Raw genomic sequence first — 16,244 nt, forward strand, 5'->3', positions numbered from 1 at the left:
TTTAGTCCAATAATAGACATTAAAAACATTTTGAAAAGACTTCACAGTCTTTTCAAGGATCTGAAAATCACGACTTTTAACCTTTCGCTTTTTAACCTAATGTAGACGCCAGTTGAACATCAATAGGCTCTATGCACAACTCCACCCTTTCCTGAACTTCAGGAGGCTCCTTTCTTTCCTGTCTTTCATGATTGGATGCACTGATTATTCCAAGTGTGTATGACCTAAGTAACTGGCCAGACACACCTGGATTAATCAGTTCGTCCAGTAATGAAAGACAGGAAACAAAGGAGCTACTTTAAATTCAGGAAGTAGTGGAGCTGTGCATAAAGCCCATTATGTTGTGTTTTCAACCAATTTTTGCTTGGTGGGTAAACTATTATAGATTGTCTTGTGCACAAACAGTACTAGATTATTAAGCTTGCCTTGTGTTGTCTTAATATCCATTTCTTCTCAGTGGCATTTTGTCCCATATATCCTCTCTTTATCCTTATATACCCGTCCAGCTACAGCCATCTATGTCTGTACCAGCTTATCAAAGGGGCTGGTTGCTAGCCTCGTGAGACCATCCTGATCTCGCGAGCTTTCAAGATTTCACTCGCTAATCAGTCTCCGTTGAAGAAAATTTGGAGCCGTTCACCAAACGAACGTCCAATCAGCATTGGCTTTGAGGCGGGTTGAGGTGTGACGCAACGAGAAGCGCGACAGTTCAGTCTAAAGAACATGGCGGCTTCAGCCGATGAAACTAGCGTTAGCATGGCTATCAAGCAAGTTTTATCGGAATTACAGAGTATTTCTTCACTGAAAGAAGAGCAAAACACTGCTCTGGAGGCTTTTCTCAGAGGAAAAGATGTTTTTGCTCTTCTCCCGACTGGTTTCGGCAAGAGTAGCCTGGCTGTTAGTACGTCATATGCTTCGTTGATCTGATTGGTTTATTTGGCCCGTCTATCACCAACATAGGCCAATCAGCTAACCAGTATTTTCGCCCCTTCCCAAAATTACTTCAACCGAAGGTTTCCAGATGGATATGCGGAGCAAATCTATCTGGCGGAGTCAGGTTAGCTGGTTGCTGTCTTCACAAGTCTTTAGGAGAGACGCTGTCCAAACATGCATGTTTTTGGACCTTGGGTAAAGGCCAGATTACTCATAGAAAATATAAAAAAGATTCTTCAAAAATATGGTATAGGTCATGGTAGTTATCATGTTTTCAGACCCTTGTTTCAAACAATAAATGATGTATAGAGCCACTAATCCTGTTTTATATCTGTATCATTTTAATTCAAAGTTTAAACATTTTAACGTATCTTCATTGGTCTTTCTGTCAGTCTTGATCTACAAAGAAAATAACTGATGATCAGTCTCTCATGTTTAGGAGATTGTGCTTGTTACCCTTACTGGCATTGCATTATCTGCTTTTATACACATTGCTGTGCTAGTGTTTGCTTTATGCAGGTGATAATAGGATTATTGTTTACTGCATTGTTGTCATGGAAAGCCCCTGCGTGGGAAGCCTGCTGCCCAGTAGGCATGAGCATTGGCTATTAATGGTTTATTCGAGCTCATACTACAACAACTTGCAGCTATAAACCTAATCTGAATTATGAAAAAAAATAAAAGCTTTTTATTTCTGTTTCCTTTGACGTACAAACAATGGTATTTTAAAATCCCCTTTGCCACATTTGTAACCAGATGCTTATATATACTGAATCAAAATGAGCATTCAAATTTTCAGAAGTTCACCTATATTTATAACATTTTTATTTGGTAGAAATGTGTTTTTAACATCATAACTAACATATTTAGAATAAATATTTAGAAAATATTGTTTCCTTATAATTCTGTTCATGTTGTCAGTTCCCTGTAACTTCAAGCTGACCAGTTATTTTTTTGTTGTTATTTTAATATATATAATTTTTGCAAAAATATTTCGTTTCTATTTGTCTGTTTTCTCTAACTTTACCTGATATTGGTGATAGAGAATAAAAAACTATAGAAAATATGTTATGAAGCAACACTTGTGGTCAGAAGCAAGTTGATAAAAAATGTAATGTATATTTACTGATACGGTATATATTGAAACTTTTACTGAAAATGGATCAAGTGCAAACATTACAAAAAATGGAAGGGATTAATCAAGCATCATCTACAATTATCTGTAATATGAGATAAGCAATAACTAAAACCCTTAGATTTATCATGGGGTTCAGGTTATTTTAGATTCCGTGAATAAGCTAATGATCTGGGTTTTCCTGAATTGTTTTAAGGCTTATTATAACTCAATATATTTCTGAATTTGAAGAGAATGAGACCGCATCTCTGAAGAAATTCTGTTATTATTCTGGCCTTTGGGAAAAATGGATGATGTTGTTAATCCTAGCTTTCATGCATCAGAGGGATATTTGTCCGATTCAGAGAGTGAAAAAAATATTACTTTTCCATTTACACAATGTATTTAGCCACCTAGTTTGAACTGAGAATTTAGGGCAAATGCAAACACTATAAAATTGATGATGTGATATTAGTCAGTCTGTATCAGTCTGTTCTATTTTGCACTTATTTATTTTTCAATGATTTTTCAGCAACCACACGGTGTTCTTTAAATATGGATTCTGTTTTCATATTTTCAGGCGGCGTCACCTTCTTTGTTGCCTTGTACGACTACGAAGCCAGAACATCAGACGATCTTACCTTTAAAAAGGGGGATCGCTTTCAGATAATCAACAATACGTAAGAATCTGCTCAGTCTCTTTCTAAATCAATGCTTTCATGGGAGATTTAGCTCTTTTCTGGTGTCATCAAGGATCCTTGAAATCCACATAAACTTGTTATGGACAGTAAATTTGTAATAATTTTGAGATTTTAACAGTGCATTTAATTCTGTGAGTGCTTTGTGAGTTTGAATTTAATGTGAATATCGCCGGCCCACATAGTAGCGAATTAATACATGCAGGCCTATATTTTTTGTATGCAAAAAAAAGATTTTTTATGATTGTTTAAGGTGTTTTAAAACTACAATCCAACCCAAACATTAACTTAGAGATGAAAATAAATTAGTTTCAATAACTAGAAACAATCTTGGAGACCCTAAAGTGTTGGAATATCAATAAAACCATCAGCATGGATGAAGATGAGCCTGACAAAAATGTGTACTAAATTATCTTTAGGATGGAGCTCTCAAAATAAAGAACACTCTTCCAACCGTATAACATAGTGGTGGCATGGTGACTTCCTGAGGGCCTTGTCACTCCCATTGTTGCTGGTTTGTTGTTCGATCTAGTAGAATAACAAGAAAACTACATACAAATAATTCAGTTTAATATCAAATCAAAAGAAAGCCAGTTAAAACTCGGAGATGATTTAATGTCCTACTTTATACAAAAGCGTCTCACGAAAGCTGTGAAAATAACACATCTAGTTCAACACATCATATTGGTTAATATAGCAGATAGACGTGCTAACAAAATCTACAATAAAAGAATGGTTTCAGACATACAAGGTCTCTATCATAAAGCAAATACTTTGTGATCTACTATGAATTATGCATTACACACAGATTAATAAAATTTTCATTACGCCAAAAAAGCAAAGAACAAAAAAAGTATTTGCTTGAAAAGCAGAGTTGTCAAATTGTAACCATTTCTTCTTTATCCTAAAGCTGAAAATCAAAACCAAGTTCATGTCACAATTTTAGGTTGAGCAGAAGCAACAGCATTTGCTTGTTTAAGAGTCAGATGTAAAATGATCAACTACCATTAACAGTGTTCCATTGGTGATTTCCATCATTTTTCCATATATATGTAAAAGCCTCTGTCCAGTGTTGACAATTGAATGAACAAGCTATGTGCTTTCTTCTGTCATTGTTTGGTGCAGGGAAGGAGACTGGTGGGAGGCTCGCTCCATCACCACCGGGAAGAAAGGCTACATCCCCAGCAATTACGTGGCCCCCGCCGACTCAATTCAGGCTGAAGAGTAAGCCTGAGTTGTCACTTCTCCTACCTCCTATATACTGAACCTGTGTCAGAGAATAATGGCTCTCACATGATTGTTTATGTTTCTGTATGGTCCCAACATTCATGATTTAACATCTGTGAATTTTGCGGTCTTACCTTTCCAAAATCAGCTTATTTAACTTTTATTTTCTAAAGTCCCTTCTCTTTTAATATGCTGTTTTTATTTGCTTTGTACAGATGGTACTTTGGTAAAATGGGACGCAAGGATGCTGAGAGGTTGCTGCTCAATCCTGGGAACAACCGGGGGACTTTCCTGGCAAGGGAAAGTGAAACAACTAAAGGTGATTCCTCCACGTGGAATGGTTACCATTCAGGCAGTAGAAGCAGTTAGTTTACATGCAAAGTCTGTGGTTGACATGCATTAAGGCTCATCAAAAGGTCCTGCAGCACAGTTTGAGCAGCAGCAGCAATGCAATCTTGACGCATCTGAGAAGCTGAAGCCGTGCCTCATGAGCTTCTGAGCATCTGAGGCGCGTGACGCGCTTCACAATTAGCTGCTGGAGTTGGTAAGAAAGGAAATTTGCTGCTCGACGCGCCTCATCAACCAATCACAGAAGCTGATCTTGGTGCTGGCAGGGAGGCGGACACAGCACTGCTGATGCAGATCTCTATTATAACTCCTCTGAAACAGTTTATTAACACCTAAATTTCTTTAAAATGTTGAAACCTGCCGACAAAATATTTTTGTACCACATAACTGAAAAATGCTAACATCTACTTCCAGCCGCCACAAACAGAAGGAGACCGGCCTGAGGCAGCTGCTGCTGGATTCCCTGTGACCTTTATGTGTACAAGAATCAAAGATGAAGCAGCAGATGCTTATTTCTGCTAGAATTGCGTGCGGTCTGAACTTTGCATTAGTAAAAAAAAAATTCAACCAGACTTCCTCTAACCTTCCACTGGTCTCTGTAATTGGTCTAAAAAGAGTCTACTTTGCTTTTCGCAATGTTTGAGGTGTTTCTTGAATTTAAAGCTCCCTTAAAGTCGCCAACAGGACTTAACCTTTCTTACTACCCCACCAGTTTTTAAATTACTTGTGTTTTTTGGTTCATTGACAAACTAACTCTATGGTTCATGGTCGTCATGGTCCTGCTGAAAATGCATCAAATTCATTGCTTCACAGTTAGTTTGATGTTATTTCCGAAGTAATTCTGTGTTTAATTGATTTTCATAATTTAATCTGTTGTGACCAACAAAACGTTTTTCAAGAAGTGCTGATCTTTGTCTTTAAACATCTTGCGGTCTCTTTTCACAATGATGTTGCAGACTTGAAAAACTTGCAGACTTGAATTTGAAGACCAGACATGGGCATGTCAGCAGTTGTTTTGAATATTCTCTATGTCCATCCATGCAGTGTGGGATGGCAAATTTAAATTTTTATATTCTTTTAATGGGTTAAAGGCACAAGAGTTAAACATTTTGAAAGGGCTATATTAAACCAACACCGTATATAATAAAGAGCTTAACATACACAGTCAAACTGCATGGAGGTAGTGTGGTGTTCTGTGTTGCTTCAGGAGCTGGATGACCTGCTAAGTGGATCAGCAGTATAGTCTTAAACCTGTTTAAAAAGCTTTGCCATGATCCACAATATTCCAGTTAGAAATAGTCATTAAAGGAAAATTACTTTTTACACAGATTCTGGATGGTTTGGAGATTTTTAAATTTTTTTGACAAATGAAATTAAAACCATAATGTAATGAGCAAATATATATATATATTTTTTAAGTAAGAGAAAGGGTAACATTTAACAAGTTTTGCCCCAAAACAGGGATTTCAATAGTTATCTGAAACCTGCTGTCTTTGTTGTCGCTAACTGTTTTCACTAGGAAGGTGTAAAAGTTAGGCAAGCTAAGTGCAAAAGCGAACTCCCATACAGAATCAGAAAATACCAACATAGAGGAAGTTGGTAAGAAAATACCATCTTGTTGGGTTTATCAGAAACCCATTGCCCATGGTTTTGATTGTTTTCTTGTCTCACCTTAGGTGCTTATTCTCTCTCCATACGGGACTGGGATGAAGCCAAAGGAGACAATGTGAAGCACTACAAGATCCGCAAGCTGGATAACGGGGGGTACTACATCACCACACGAGCCCAGTTTGACACCCTGCAGAAGCTCGTCAAACACTACACAGGTTTGGTCCTGCTTTTCATACTGTCGGACCTTGGGGAATGGTTTTGTAAATTACTCTGTATGGTACATGTATTGCCAAGAGGGATAATGCTGTTTAATTTTAATGGTGGTTTATGTTCCTGTTATGATTTGCCACCTCCTCAGTGGAAAGAGGATGGAGTTACAGCAGCTATCTAAAGCGGAACATTCTTGTAGCCTTGTAGTTTTTTTCTCCATATCACAGAGCATGCAGATGGACTTTGCCACAAGCTGACCACAGTCTGCCCAACGGTCAAGCCTCAGACTCAGGGACTCGCTAAAGATGCTTGGGAGATCCCAAGGGAGTCGCTGCAGCTGGAGGTCAAACTGGGCCAGGGATGCTTTGGAGAGGTGTGGATGGGTAAGAGCAAAGCCTCCATGTAAAGCTTATTTAGTGATGCTTAGTGGCCTAGAGGGAGTTCATTATTATAGTTATTTTAAAAAAAATGTATTAGAGTTACCCACTTCCTGCAGTTTCTTCCTTTCTTTGTTATGTCATATTTATCTCAAGATATTGTCTCTGTGATGATAGTTAATTCCACAGGAATGTGCAATGGATTTAAATCAAACCATTGTATTTATGTTCAATATTAAATAGGGGTGTAAATAATAATCGTTTTGTATCGATCCATCGATCCAACAGCCGACGATCCAATGCATCGACACTTCCGTTTTTTTTTTTTTCTCCGGTCTATTTTTATCCATTTGTTGAATAATACACTTTTATTCAACTAACATAAGACTATGTTGAATGGTCTTGCTATATATATATATATATATATACACTATATTGCCAAAAGTATTTGCTCACCCATCCAAATTATTGGAATCAGGTGTTCCAATCACTTCCATGGCCACAGGTGTATAAATTCAAGCACCTAGGCATGCAGACTGTTTTTACAAACATTTGTGAAAGAATGGGTCGCTCTCAGGAGCTCAGTGAATTCCAGCGTGGAACTGTGATAGGATGCCACCTGTGCAACAAATCCAGTCGTGAAATTTCCTCGCTCCTAAATATTCCACAGTCAACTGTCAGCTGTATTATAAGAAAATGGAAGTGTTTGGGAACGACAGCAACTCAGCCACGAAGTGGTAGGCCACGTAAACTGACGGAGCGGGGTCAGCGGATGCTGACGCGCATAGTGCGAAGAGGTCGCCAACTTTCTGCAGAGTCAATCACTACAGACCTCCAAACTTCATGTGGCCTTCAGATTAGCTCAAGAACAGTGCGCAGAGAGCTTCATGGAATGGGTTTCCATGGTCGAGCAGCTGCATCCAAGCCATACATCACCAAGTGCAATGCAAAGCGTCGGATGCGGTGGTGTAAAGCACGCCGCCACTGGACTCTAGAGCAGTGGAGACGCGTTCTCTGGAGTGACGAATCGCGCTTCTCCATCTGGCAATCTGATGGACTTGTGCCAAGTGTAAAGTTTGGTGGAGGGGGGATTATGGTGTGGGGTTGTTTTTCAGGAGCTGGGCTTGGCCCCTTAGTTCCAGTGAAAGGAACTCTGAATGCTTCAGCATACCAAGACATTTTGGACAATTCCATGCTCCCAACTTTGTGGGAACAGTTTGGAGCTGGCCCCTTCCTCTTCCAACATGACTGTGCACCAGTGCACAAAGCAAGGTCCATAAAGACATGGATGACAGAGTCTGGTGTGGATGAACTTGACTGGCCTGCACAGAGTCCTGACCTCAACCCGATAGAACACCTTTGGGATGAATTAGAGCGGAGACTGAGAGCCAGGCCTTCTCGTCCAACATCAGTGTGCGACCTCACAAATGCGCTTCTGGAAGAATGGTCAAAAATTCCCATAAACACACTCCTAAACCTTGTGGACAGCCTTCCCAGAAGAGTTGAAGCTGTTCTAGCTGCAAAGGGTGGACCGACGTCATATTGAACCCTATGGATTAGGAACGGGATGTCACTTAAGCTCATATGTGAGTCAAGGCAGGTGAGCAAATACTTTTGGCAATATAGTGTATATATATATATATATATATATATATATATATATATATATATATATATATATATATATATATATATATATATATAAATATGAAGGCATATCTTTAGATGAGTATTGGATTTATATGTCCAATCAATGGTTATTCTTTTTGAAAGGATCAACTGATTCTCCTAAAAATAGTAGACCAATCCTGGACAGGTAAGGCTAGAGCAAAGCCATAGAGCTTAAAAAAGATTTAAGGAAAAACAGGTCAGTACCACTATAGTGGTTCCAAGAAAATTACAGTTACTTGGAAGAGAAAGATAAATGAGAGTGGAATATACCCTTCAAACACTACCTTCTATTTTTCTAACTAAAAAGGTTGAATCCGCTCACACTTGCATGCCAGCACATGCCTGAGCGATTATAAGACCTAATTAATGATGCAGCCTTTCTCCCAACCGATTATGCTCCCAGATTCCCCCTGTGGCTACCATTTCTTTGCTTCCTGTCTTTGTCTCTGCAGGCACGTGGAACGGCACAACCAAAGTGGCCATAAAGATGTTGAAGCCCGGAACCATGTCACCCGAGGCTTTCCTGCAGGAAGCTCAGATCATGAAGAAACTTAGACATGACAAACTAGTGCCTCTTTATGCTGTAGTATCTGAGGAACCCATCTATATTGTCACAGAGTACATGTCAAAAGGTAAGTGAAGCACAGATGACTTCTTCAACAGCTTTTTCTAATCAGAAAATAAAAGAAACCTGCTGTATTTGAACAAAATCCTGATAAACTACATTCTTAAGATAAAGCAAAGCAAAACAAATGAATTTCTAGATGAAAACCATCCTTATAGGCCAGTTGGATTAATGGCTGGAAGTTCAGTTAAAAGACATTTTTCAATTTAACAAGCATTTTAATTGATATTCTTTTCTGTGTGAGAAATTTTTGTTACTTTGAGTAAGGTCTATATAAAATCTATATCCAACACAGACTAATAAAGCAGTATATATGTAAAATTATTTATTTAAACAAACCTCATCATCACCTGACAAGAAAGGTGATTTGTACATTGCAGAACCACTTTATAGCATTTAAAATGCTTATTTTTCAGAACAGTGAGACATGCAGTTTTACATCAATCCAATCTATTTCTGTTAGAGTACTTAATTAAGGAAATCTGTTTTATATCTACAACAATACAGGCAGCTACATTTTCCTAAATGACAATAATAATTGTATTTTTGAGAGGCAGAGCTGCAGGTATTTTGACAACTGGTAATTATTTATGTGTCATATTCAAGCTCTGGGATTCTTTTGCCCTCTCACCTTAAAAGCCTTCTGCATTACCTTTTGTAGTGTATCTTTTTTGCTTTTTTTTTTTAGGAAGCTTGCTGGACTTTGTCAAAGAAGGCGATGGCAAATTCCTCACACTCATCACGCTGGTGGACATGGCTGCAAAGGTCAGACACACATTCTTCCCTTTGATTTAAAACATCTGTTTGTTAAGTCCTGATATCAGAGCTTTATCTTAATTTAAAAAAAAAGTACCACCATATCAGTAGAGCGATTCAGTGTTCCCATTATTCCTTTGCTTTGTGTCACCCGTTTTACAACGTTTGGCCTGAAAATGATTCACCCGGTTATTTTATTTTTAGATTGCAGACGGCATGGCCTTCATCGAGCGGATGAATTACATCCACCGAGATCTGCGGGCTGCAAACATACTCGTGGGCGAAAACTTGGTGTGCAAGATTGCCGACTTTGGTCTGGCCAGGCTGATAGAAGACAACGAGTACACAGCGAGGCAAGGTTGGTACATGCACGGCGGCACAAGGAAACAGGCTGTGTGTAGAATAGAAATGGAAAATACAAGAGTTATATGTGGTGTCCCATAATGGTTAATTAAGTTAATAGTGGAAAACAGATGCTGCTATTTACTCCGATTAGTTGCTACGTTCACTCACTGAGAAAACAGTCTTCATCACTACTTGGAACACATTTCCTTATCTACAATTTTTTGTCCCTGGTAAGATTACTATATCAGACACTTTTCAGTACTTTGCAGAAGTTTTAATACTCTTAAACGTTTTAAAATTCTACATGTTGCAACCAAAAACCAGTGTTTTTCTTTTTGTGATAGACCTGAACAAACTAGAACAAAGAAGCAACAATCTACCAAGTTTAAGATGTTTACACAATAAAAGCCTTAAAAGATTGGACCATAATTATGCTTAGCAACCCTTTGACACCCGTAAATAAAATCCAGTGCAACTTCAGAACTCACCTAGATTATAAACAAAGTCCACATTTTTGTAATTTAATCACAGAACAGAGTCGATTGTTCTTTGAAAACCCAGCTGTTTGACATGAAAAAAAAAAACACAGCAGACAGGTCAGGTCTTAAAGGGTGTGTTAGTCAGATGAGATCCAAGCTTCTAGCCAACATGGTGCAGTTAGACAAGGAAAACTAACATGATGGGAACAACATCAGGCTGTGGGAAACATTCAGATGGAGCAGAAAGCCTGTACAGAATTTAGTAGAAGGTGGATGGATTGTTTTGCAGACATTTTTTTTTTATAGCTGGATAGGAACCAAAAACATACAGCCAGACCTACAGAGGAAATATTTAGATCAAATCATCCAAAAAAATGTCTTCCAAGTTGCTCTCCATAGTTACTCTCATTCAGTAAGGCTAACCTTGAGCTACTTTGCAAAAATGAATAGACAAACATTCCGTTCTTGATGTGCATACCTCAAAAGATGGTAATTCTACTAAGTTAGGACTTTGGGCACTAAATAGAAGTGCATGCCCCCTATTTCAGATTTGTATTTTTAAAAACATTCTAAAATCACTGCCTTCTTCCCTTTTACAACTTTATTTTGATCTAAGACATAGACTGCAAGTAAATACATAATATGCCAGGATTCAGAACAGAGGGACCCAGTATTCAAGGCAAGACAGACAGTGGGATAACTCAAAAAGCGTTTATTGAAAAATGGCTATAGAGCTGCAGCGGTTAGGGCATCATAGGTGGGAAACTCTGCGGGAGAGAAACACAGGTTGGTGACAATGTAAATCTAACGGAGGAAGATTATGAACATGAGTCACTAACCTGGTTTACAAGCTCAATCTATGCCCAGAGAACAAGGTAGGATCCAGTCGGTGGGCTGCCAACAAGATGCGGTGGGCGCCGCCCAGAGTGTCCCGGATGGTGCAGCGCCAGAGAACATGCAGGAGTCCGAAGCCTGGTCAGGCAAACAGATCAGAACTGGAACAGGCAGGCTCAGAGGTCCAGGAGTCCAAAGACAGTTTAGGGAAACACTGAGATCAGATGCAGGCCCGGTCATAGAGAGGCAGAACAGGTCAGGATCAGAAAATATAGGAACTATACACACTCCACTTTGTTTAAAAAAAAATATATAAATATAAAAATATAACCGCGGATGTCTGGGGGACAGTGATTCGCCTGCATGTTATGAATGCTGGCATACCATAAATAATGAATTATGAACAGTTTAGTTTGTGCCTTCAACTCGTTGCCCATAGGAAGACGTTACTTGGATATAACAAAACCGAATATCTTCTGTTTCTCTTCTTTAGCACGCCTGATTCAGATGATTACAGTTTAGCATAGTTTAGCTTAATTTGCAATCAATTGATATCAGGTATGTGAAATATGCAGGGAAGCATCTGAAATATGCAACGCAGTGTGCCCTGAGCACCAGGGTTTAAGGCCTATTTTGTGAAGTCATGGTGACATTATGAAAGCCTTGGTTTCTTTGTGCTCGAGAAGACACAGCCCTGCTGATGTTACACGTCTTCTTAACCAACACAGGAGCCAAATTCCCCATCAAGTGGACAGCCCCTGAAGCAGCTCTGTATGGTCGCTTCACAATCAAGTCAGATGTCTGGTCCTTTGGGATCCTCCTCACCGAACTAGTGACCAAAGGCAGGGTGCCCTATCCAGGTGAGGGATGCTCCACACAGAAACACTTACATACAGGACTCTTTCTGATTTAAGATGTCAGCAGGTTGATTCCAGTCTGTCATGTGTTGTCATGCTGCTGTTGATAATATCAGAAGAAAAAGTGAGGCCGTCTGACACTTTGTAAGGTAGCTGTTTTTGGCTCTGTAGGGAGAAATGCTGACACACACTAACACACATGGTCAGACGTGAGATTAGATGAGGCCATCTGGTGGGAGGCGATCAGGGGACCGAACAGCGCAGTTATTAATGGCCATCTGCCGAAGTCATCTGCATGTGTTTTTCATGCAGATCGCCTTCAAGTGTCTTATATGGTGCAGAAACCTTTAAGAGGTTAAATTATTCAGAGATTATTCCGACGCAGAAGTTTACAGTACATGTTTTATTCAGAAAACATTAGCATGTTAAAGTCCAATTTCTCAGTTTACATATCAAAGAAATTGCAACTTTGCTGCATTTCAGTAACAATAAAAGTTGAGTTTGATCTTTACAGGAGGAAAAACCAGGGATATGAGATTCAGGGGTAATTTTAAAAATGCACGCAAAATATATAGTAATTCAAATCGGTGTTTTAAGTTTCTTTGCAAACATAGTTTGATTTAAGTATTTTCTGGACCTGAATGTGTTTGAAAAATTAAACAGGAGTTGTTTTTTTTTTGTATTGTAATCTGTGGATATTATTGTTAGTCTCTTATTTTCTGCCCATCGTCATATGGTGCAGAAACTTTTAAGAGGTAATTATATGACTTTAACACAGAAAATAAAAGTTTATGGTCTATGTTTTTATTTAGAATATCTGGAATACTTGCGTATATTGCTAATTCTTGGACAGAACTCAGATCCCATGTGTTAAAACCAGACCAGTATCAGTTTCTGCAGTGAAATCATCATGATATTTAGTATTTGTAAACATAATATGCTTATATTTATTAAGTGCTCGGAGGAAAATTGGGTCTAAATTTTTTTTTTAAAGTATTTTATGTTAAGTCCTGAGATTTTAGGCTGGTTATCCAGCCCTCACTGTAATCTGTGATCCTGACCCTGCTCCTTTAGGTATGGTGAACCGGGAAGTCCTGGAGCAGGTGGAGCGAGGATACCGCATGCCCTGCCCTCCAGCTTGCCCCGAATCTCTGCATGAGATGATGATGCTCTGCTGGAAGAAGGAGCCAGACGAGAGGCCAACCTTTGAGTACCTGCAGTGCTTCTTGGAGGACTATTTTACCTCCACTGAACCTCAGTACCAGCCTGGAGAAAACCTATAGCCATAAGAGGAGGAAGCTTGGTTGAAGACATTTCAGTACAACACAATTTATTCTGCATTTCATGTTTTTGTTCTTCAATCATCCACTCAGATATAGTTTTTTTATTATTATTATACGTTTATTCTTATGTTCTCACATCTGGTACTGCAACAAATATTAGGTCTTTTTTTGTACCTCTTTATGCAGATTTAGTCGACATGTATAAAAAGATTGTAGGTATTGTAATATGTATTCATGTTTAAATACCAGGCATTGCAGTGTTATGTTTCTGTGAAATAAGCTGTGATTAAACATCCAAAAAAAGAAAATTTTAAGAATTTTGACACTTTAAAGGTTTTGTATTATGGTCCTGATTTTCAGTTCACTACACCAGACTGGGAAATGTCTGGAAAATTATGGAATTTCATTGTTTCCAGTCTGGATAAATATGGATAACAGGAAAAAATGTTGCTTCTTGGCTTTATTACCCATGTCTATTTCTCATAGATTTAGAAACTCTACAACAGCATTTATAGGTTTATCTTCATTCATACCTGAGAGAGGGCAGGGTGCAGGAGCCAGTTCAGTACTTTGAAAAGACAAAGAAAATATACTGAGTTATTAAAGCTTTAGATCCATTACTTTGCAGAAGCAATTTTATCAGAACATTTATTCCCCGATACCGATTTAGGTCATTTTAACCATATGCAGTGGTAGTTCTTATACCTTAACCTTTTATATCCACAAAATTCAGTTGATTTTAAATGTAAAATAACACACTTCTATTTTAACTGCATTACAGCTTCTACACTTTTACTTTAACTGTCCCCAATCAACCCCCTCAGTTATGTCAATCATCATAATGCTGCTTGCTTTTTTCTGAACATTCAGAAATTTTGTTCCAACTCAATTTCTGTTTCACAGCTTCATACATCTACAAATTTCTCAGACTCAACATAATAATAATAGAAAATAAACTACCTTCTTGTTACCGCTGAGGGTTTATTTACAGAGCGGTTTACGGAAATGTTAGGCAACATTTTTTTTAGTTATGACTCTTTGTTACATATTCCAGTTAATCATGTTACCAAACAAAAGGAAGGTGTTTTTTCCTTTATCATTTAGGATTTCATTTTTAGCATTATAACATGTTAAGGCTTTTGGTGCAGCTGCTGTCTAGATTTCAGTGAAGATCATTTATAGGGAAATACAAACTGTTATAGAAAACCCAGATTTGTGAGATTGGGAAAAAAAACCAATATGCACAGCTTACAGTTAAGAAAAAGAAGAAAATGTTCTTGCTGTAGAATATTGAAAATATATTTTTGCCCTGCTCTCTTAGATTATGGCAAACATAAATTAACTTAGACCAACAGCAGATATTCAGGCGAGATCTCTAACACCAGTTATTTTATGCCATAATCTGAACCATGAACCATACATAAGATAAGGACAAGGACATTATCTGTCGCTAATATTATATTCAAATATAAGGTTGTATGTCATCCATACAAATCAGCTACTTTTATTCTTTAAAAATGTTTAGGAAAAGCCTCTACTTTGATGCAATTAAGGTTTTACTGAGTTTTAAATCAAACGGTGCATTGAACTAACCCGTTGTGACCCCAAAATCTCATGCAGGAAATATTTGTCCATCAATAAATTACTTATTATTATAAGGCGCAAATCCCCCCCAAAATAATTGTAATTGTTAATTTTCATATTTAAACTTGCTGGTTTCATGAGCGTATCAGGAAACATGGATAAAATGATTAAATGTATTTACTGCTTTTAGTTTAGCCAAGTCATTGCAGCCTCCAGCTTGTGTACGAACATAGTGTGTATATTATTTTAGAGCAATATTTGTGTTCATCTGGGTCTCTGACTGTTTTAAAAAAGAAGAAAAAATAAAAATACATTTAATCAACATGTTTTTTACTATTACAGTAAATGCCCCAAATTATTGTGGTTAAATTTAGAATTTAGAGCCATACATTCTGTAAGCAGCTCCCAGTCTCATGTTTATCAGCAATTTTAGAGACAATATATTCCCACAGTAGAATTTCTCAGGGGGTTGATGCATTTTACTCCTCACCTGCACAATTTTAAGTCCTTTGTAAGTTGTCTTTGCTCCTTTTTCATATTTATTACTGTAAACATTTCTCAGATCATGCAGGTATTGTATAATAATACCATTTGGAGACTGTCCATCTCTGCACACCACCCAACCAAGCAGCTGTTTGTGTCCTGGTTATTATAATCTCTCTTTATAACCACTCTGTATTGTCTTATTGGTTGGATTGGTGCCATGAACTGGTAAAGAAAATGATGGCCTTTGTGGCTTTCTTACATCATGACTTAAAACATTTCCTCCAGCCATTCGAAGTGGATCTTTGCTGACCTTCGTTTTGAAATAAGCAAAGCTTTTTTTTATCCTCTCAACTGTGACTGCAAAGAACCTTTAGACCGGGATGTTTATGTAACCAGAGGGACTCTGTAAACACCATGTTTAAGACATTGCATTGACATTTTCAAAGTTGTTTTTTTACCCCTAATGTTGCTCTTTTATGGTCTCTGCAGGATTGCATTGAGATGAGAACTCAGCACAGAGCTTGTAAAGGAGGGCTTTGTAAACTACAACATTGAAATGCATTTGAGGGATTGAAAGTGTGGGGAATCCTCTGTTGAATTTGTAGAATAAAGACTTGATTTTACATGGAAACCATTTTAAGACAAGGTTTGTGTGTGTTTTTTTAATCATATTTTGTTTTTTTGTTTTTAAACCAATTTATGGAAGAGGATTAGGACAACTAAAAAAGTCAGAATTATGAGATTTAATCTCAAAATTCTGAATTTTTCTCAGAATTCTGACTTTTTTCTCATATTAAACTGAAATA

The 16,244-nt window shown here is 37.8% G+C and overlaps 1 protein-coding gene across 1 annotated transcript in view; it reads left to right on the forward strand.

The window, feature by feature from the left end:
* Positions 1–16,069, forward strand: part of LOC119791671 (tyrosine-protein kinase yes-like) — a 34,681-nt gene extending 18,612 nt beyond the window's left edge. The window contains exons 3-12 of the mRNA XM_038297894.1: positions 2,628–2,727; positions 3,871–3,969; positions 4,188–4,291; positions 5,997–6,146; positions 6,369–6,524; positions 8,642–8,821; positions 9,503–9,579; positions 9,775–9,928; positions 11,957–12,088; positions 13,160–16,069. Of these exons, the coding sequence (XP_038153822.1) occupies positions 2,628–2,727; positions 3,871–3,969; positions 4,188–4,291; positions 5,997–6,146; positions 6,369–6,524; positions 8,642–8,821; positions 9,503–9,579; positions 9,775–9,928; positions 11,957–12,088; positions 13,160–13,368 (1,361 nt within the window). The 3' untranslated portion in view covers positions 13,369–16,069. The remainder of the gene's footprint in view (positions 1–2,627; positions 2,728–3,870; positions 3,970–4,187; positions 4,292–5,996; positions 6,147–6,368; positions 6,525–8,641; positions 8,822–9,502; positions 9,580–9,774; positions 9,929–11,956; positions 12,089–13,159) is intronic.
* The last annotated feature ends 175 nt before the right edge of the window (positions 16,070–16,244 follow it).

This window comes from Cyprinodon tularosa, unplaced genomic scaffold, assembly GCF_016077235.1.
Source record: "Cyprinodon tularosa strain WSP-4 unplaced genomic scaffold, ASM1607723v1 ctg4, whole genome shotgun sequence".
Classification (NCBI taxonomy): Eukaryota; Metazoa; Chordata; class Actinopteri; order Cyprinodontiformes; family Cyprinodontidae; genus Cyprinodon; species Cyprinodon tularosa.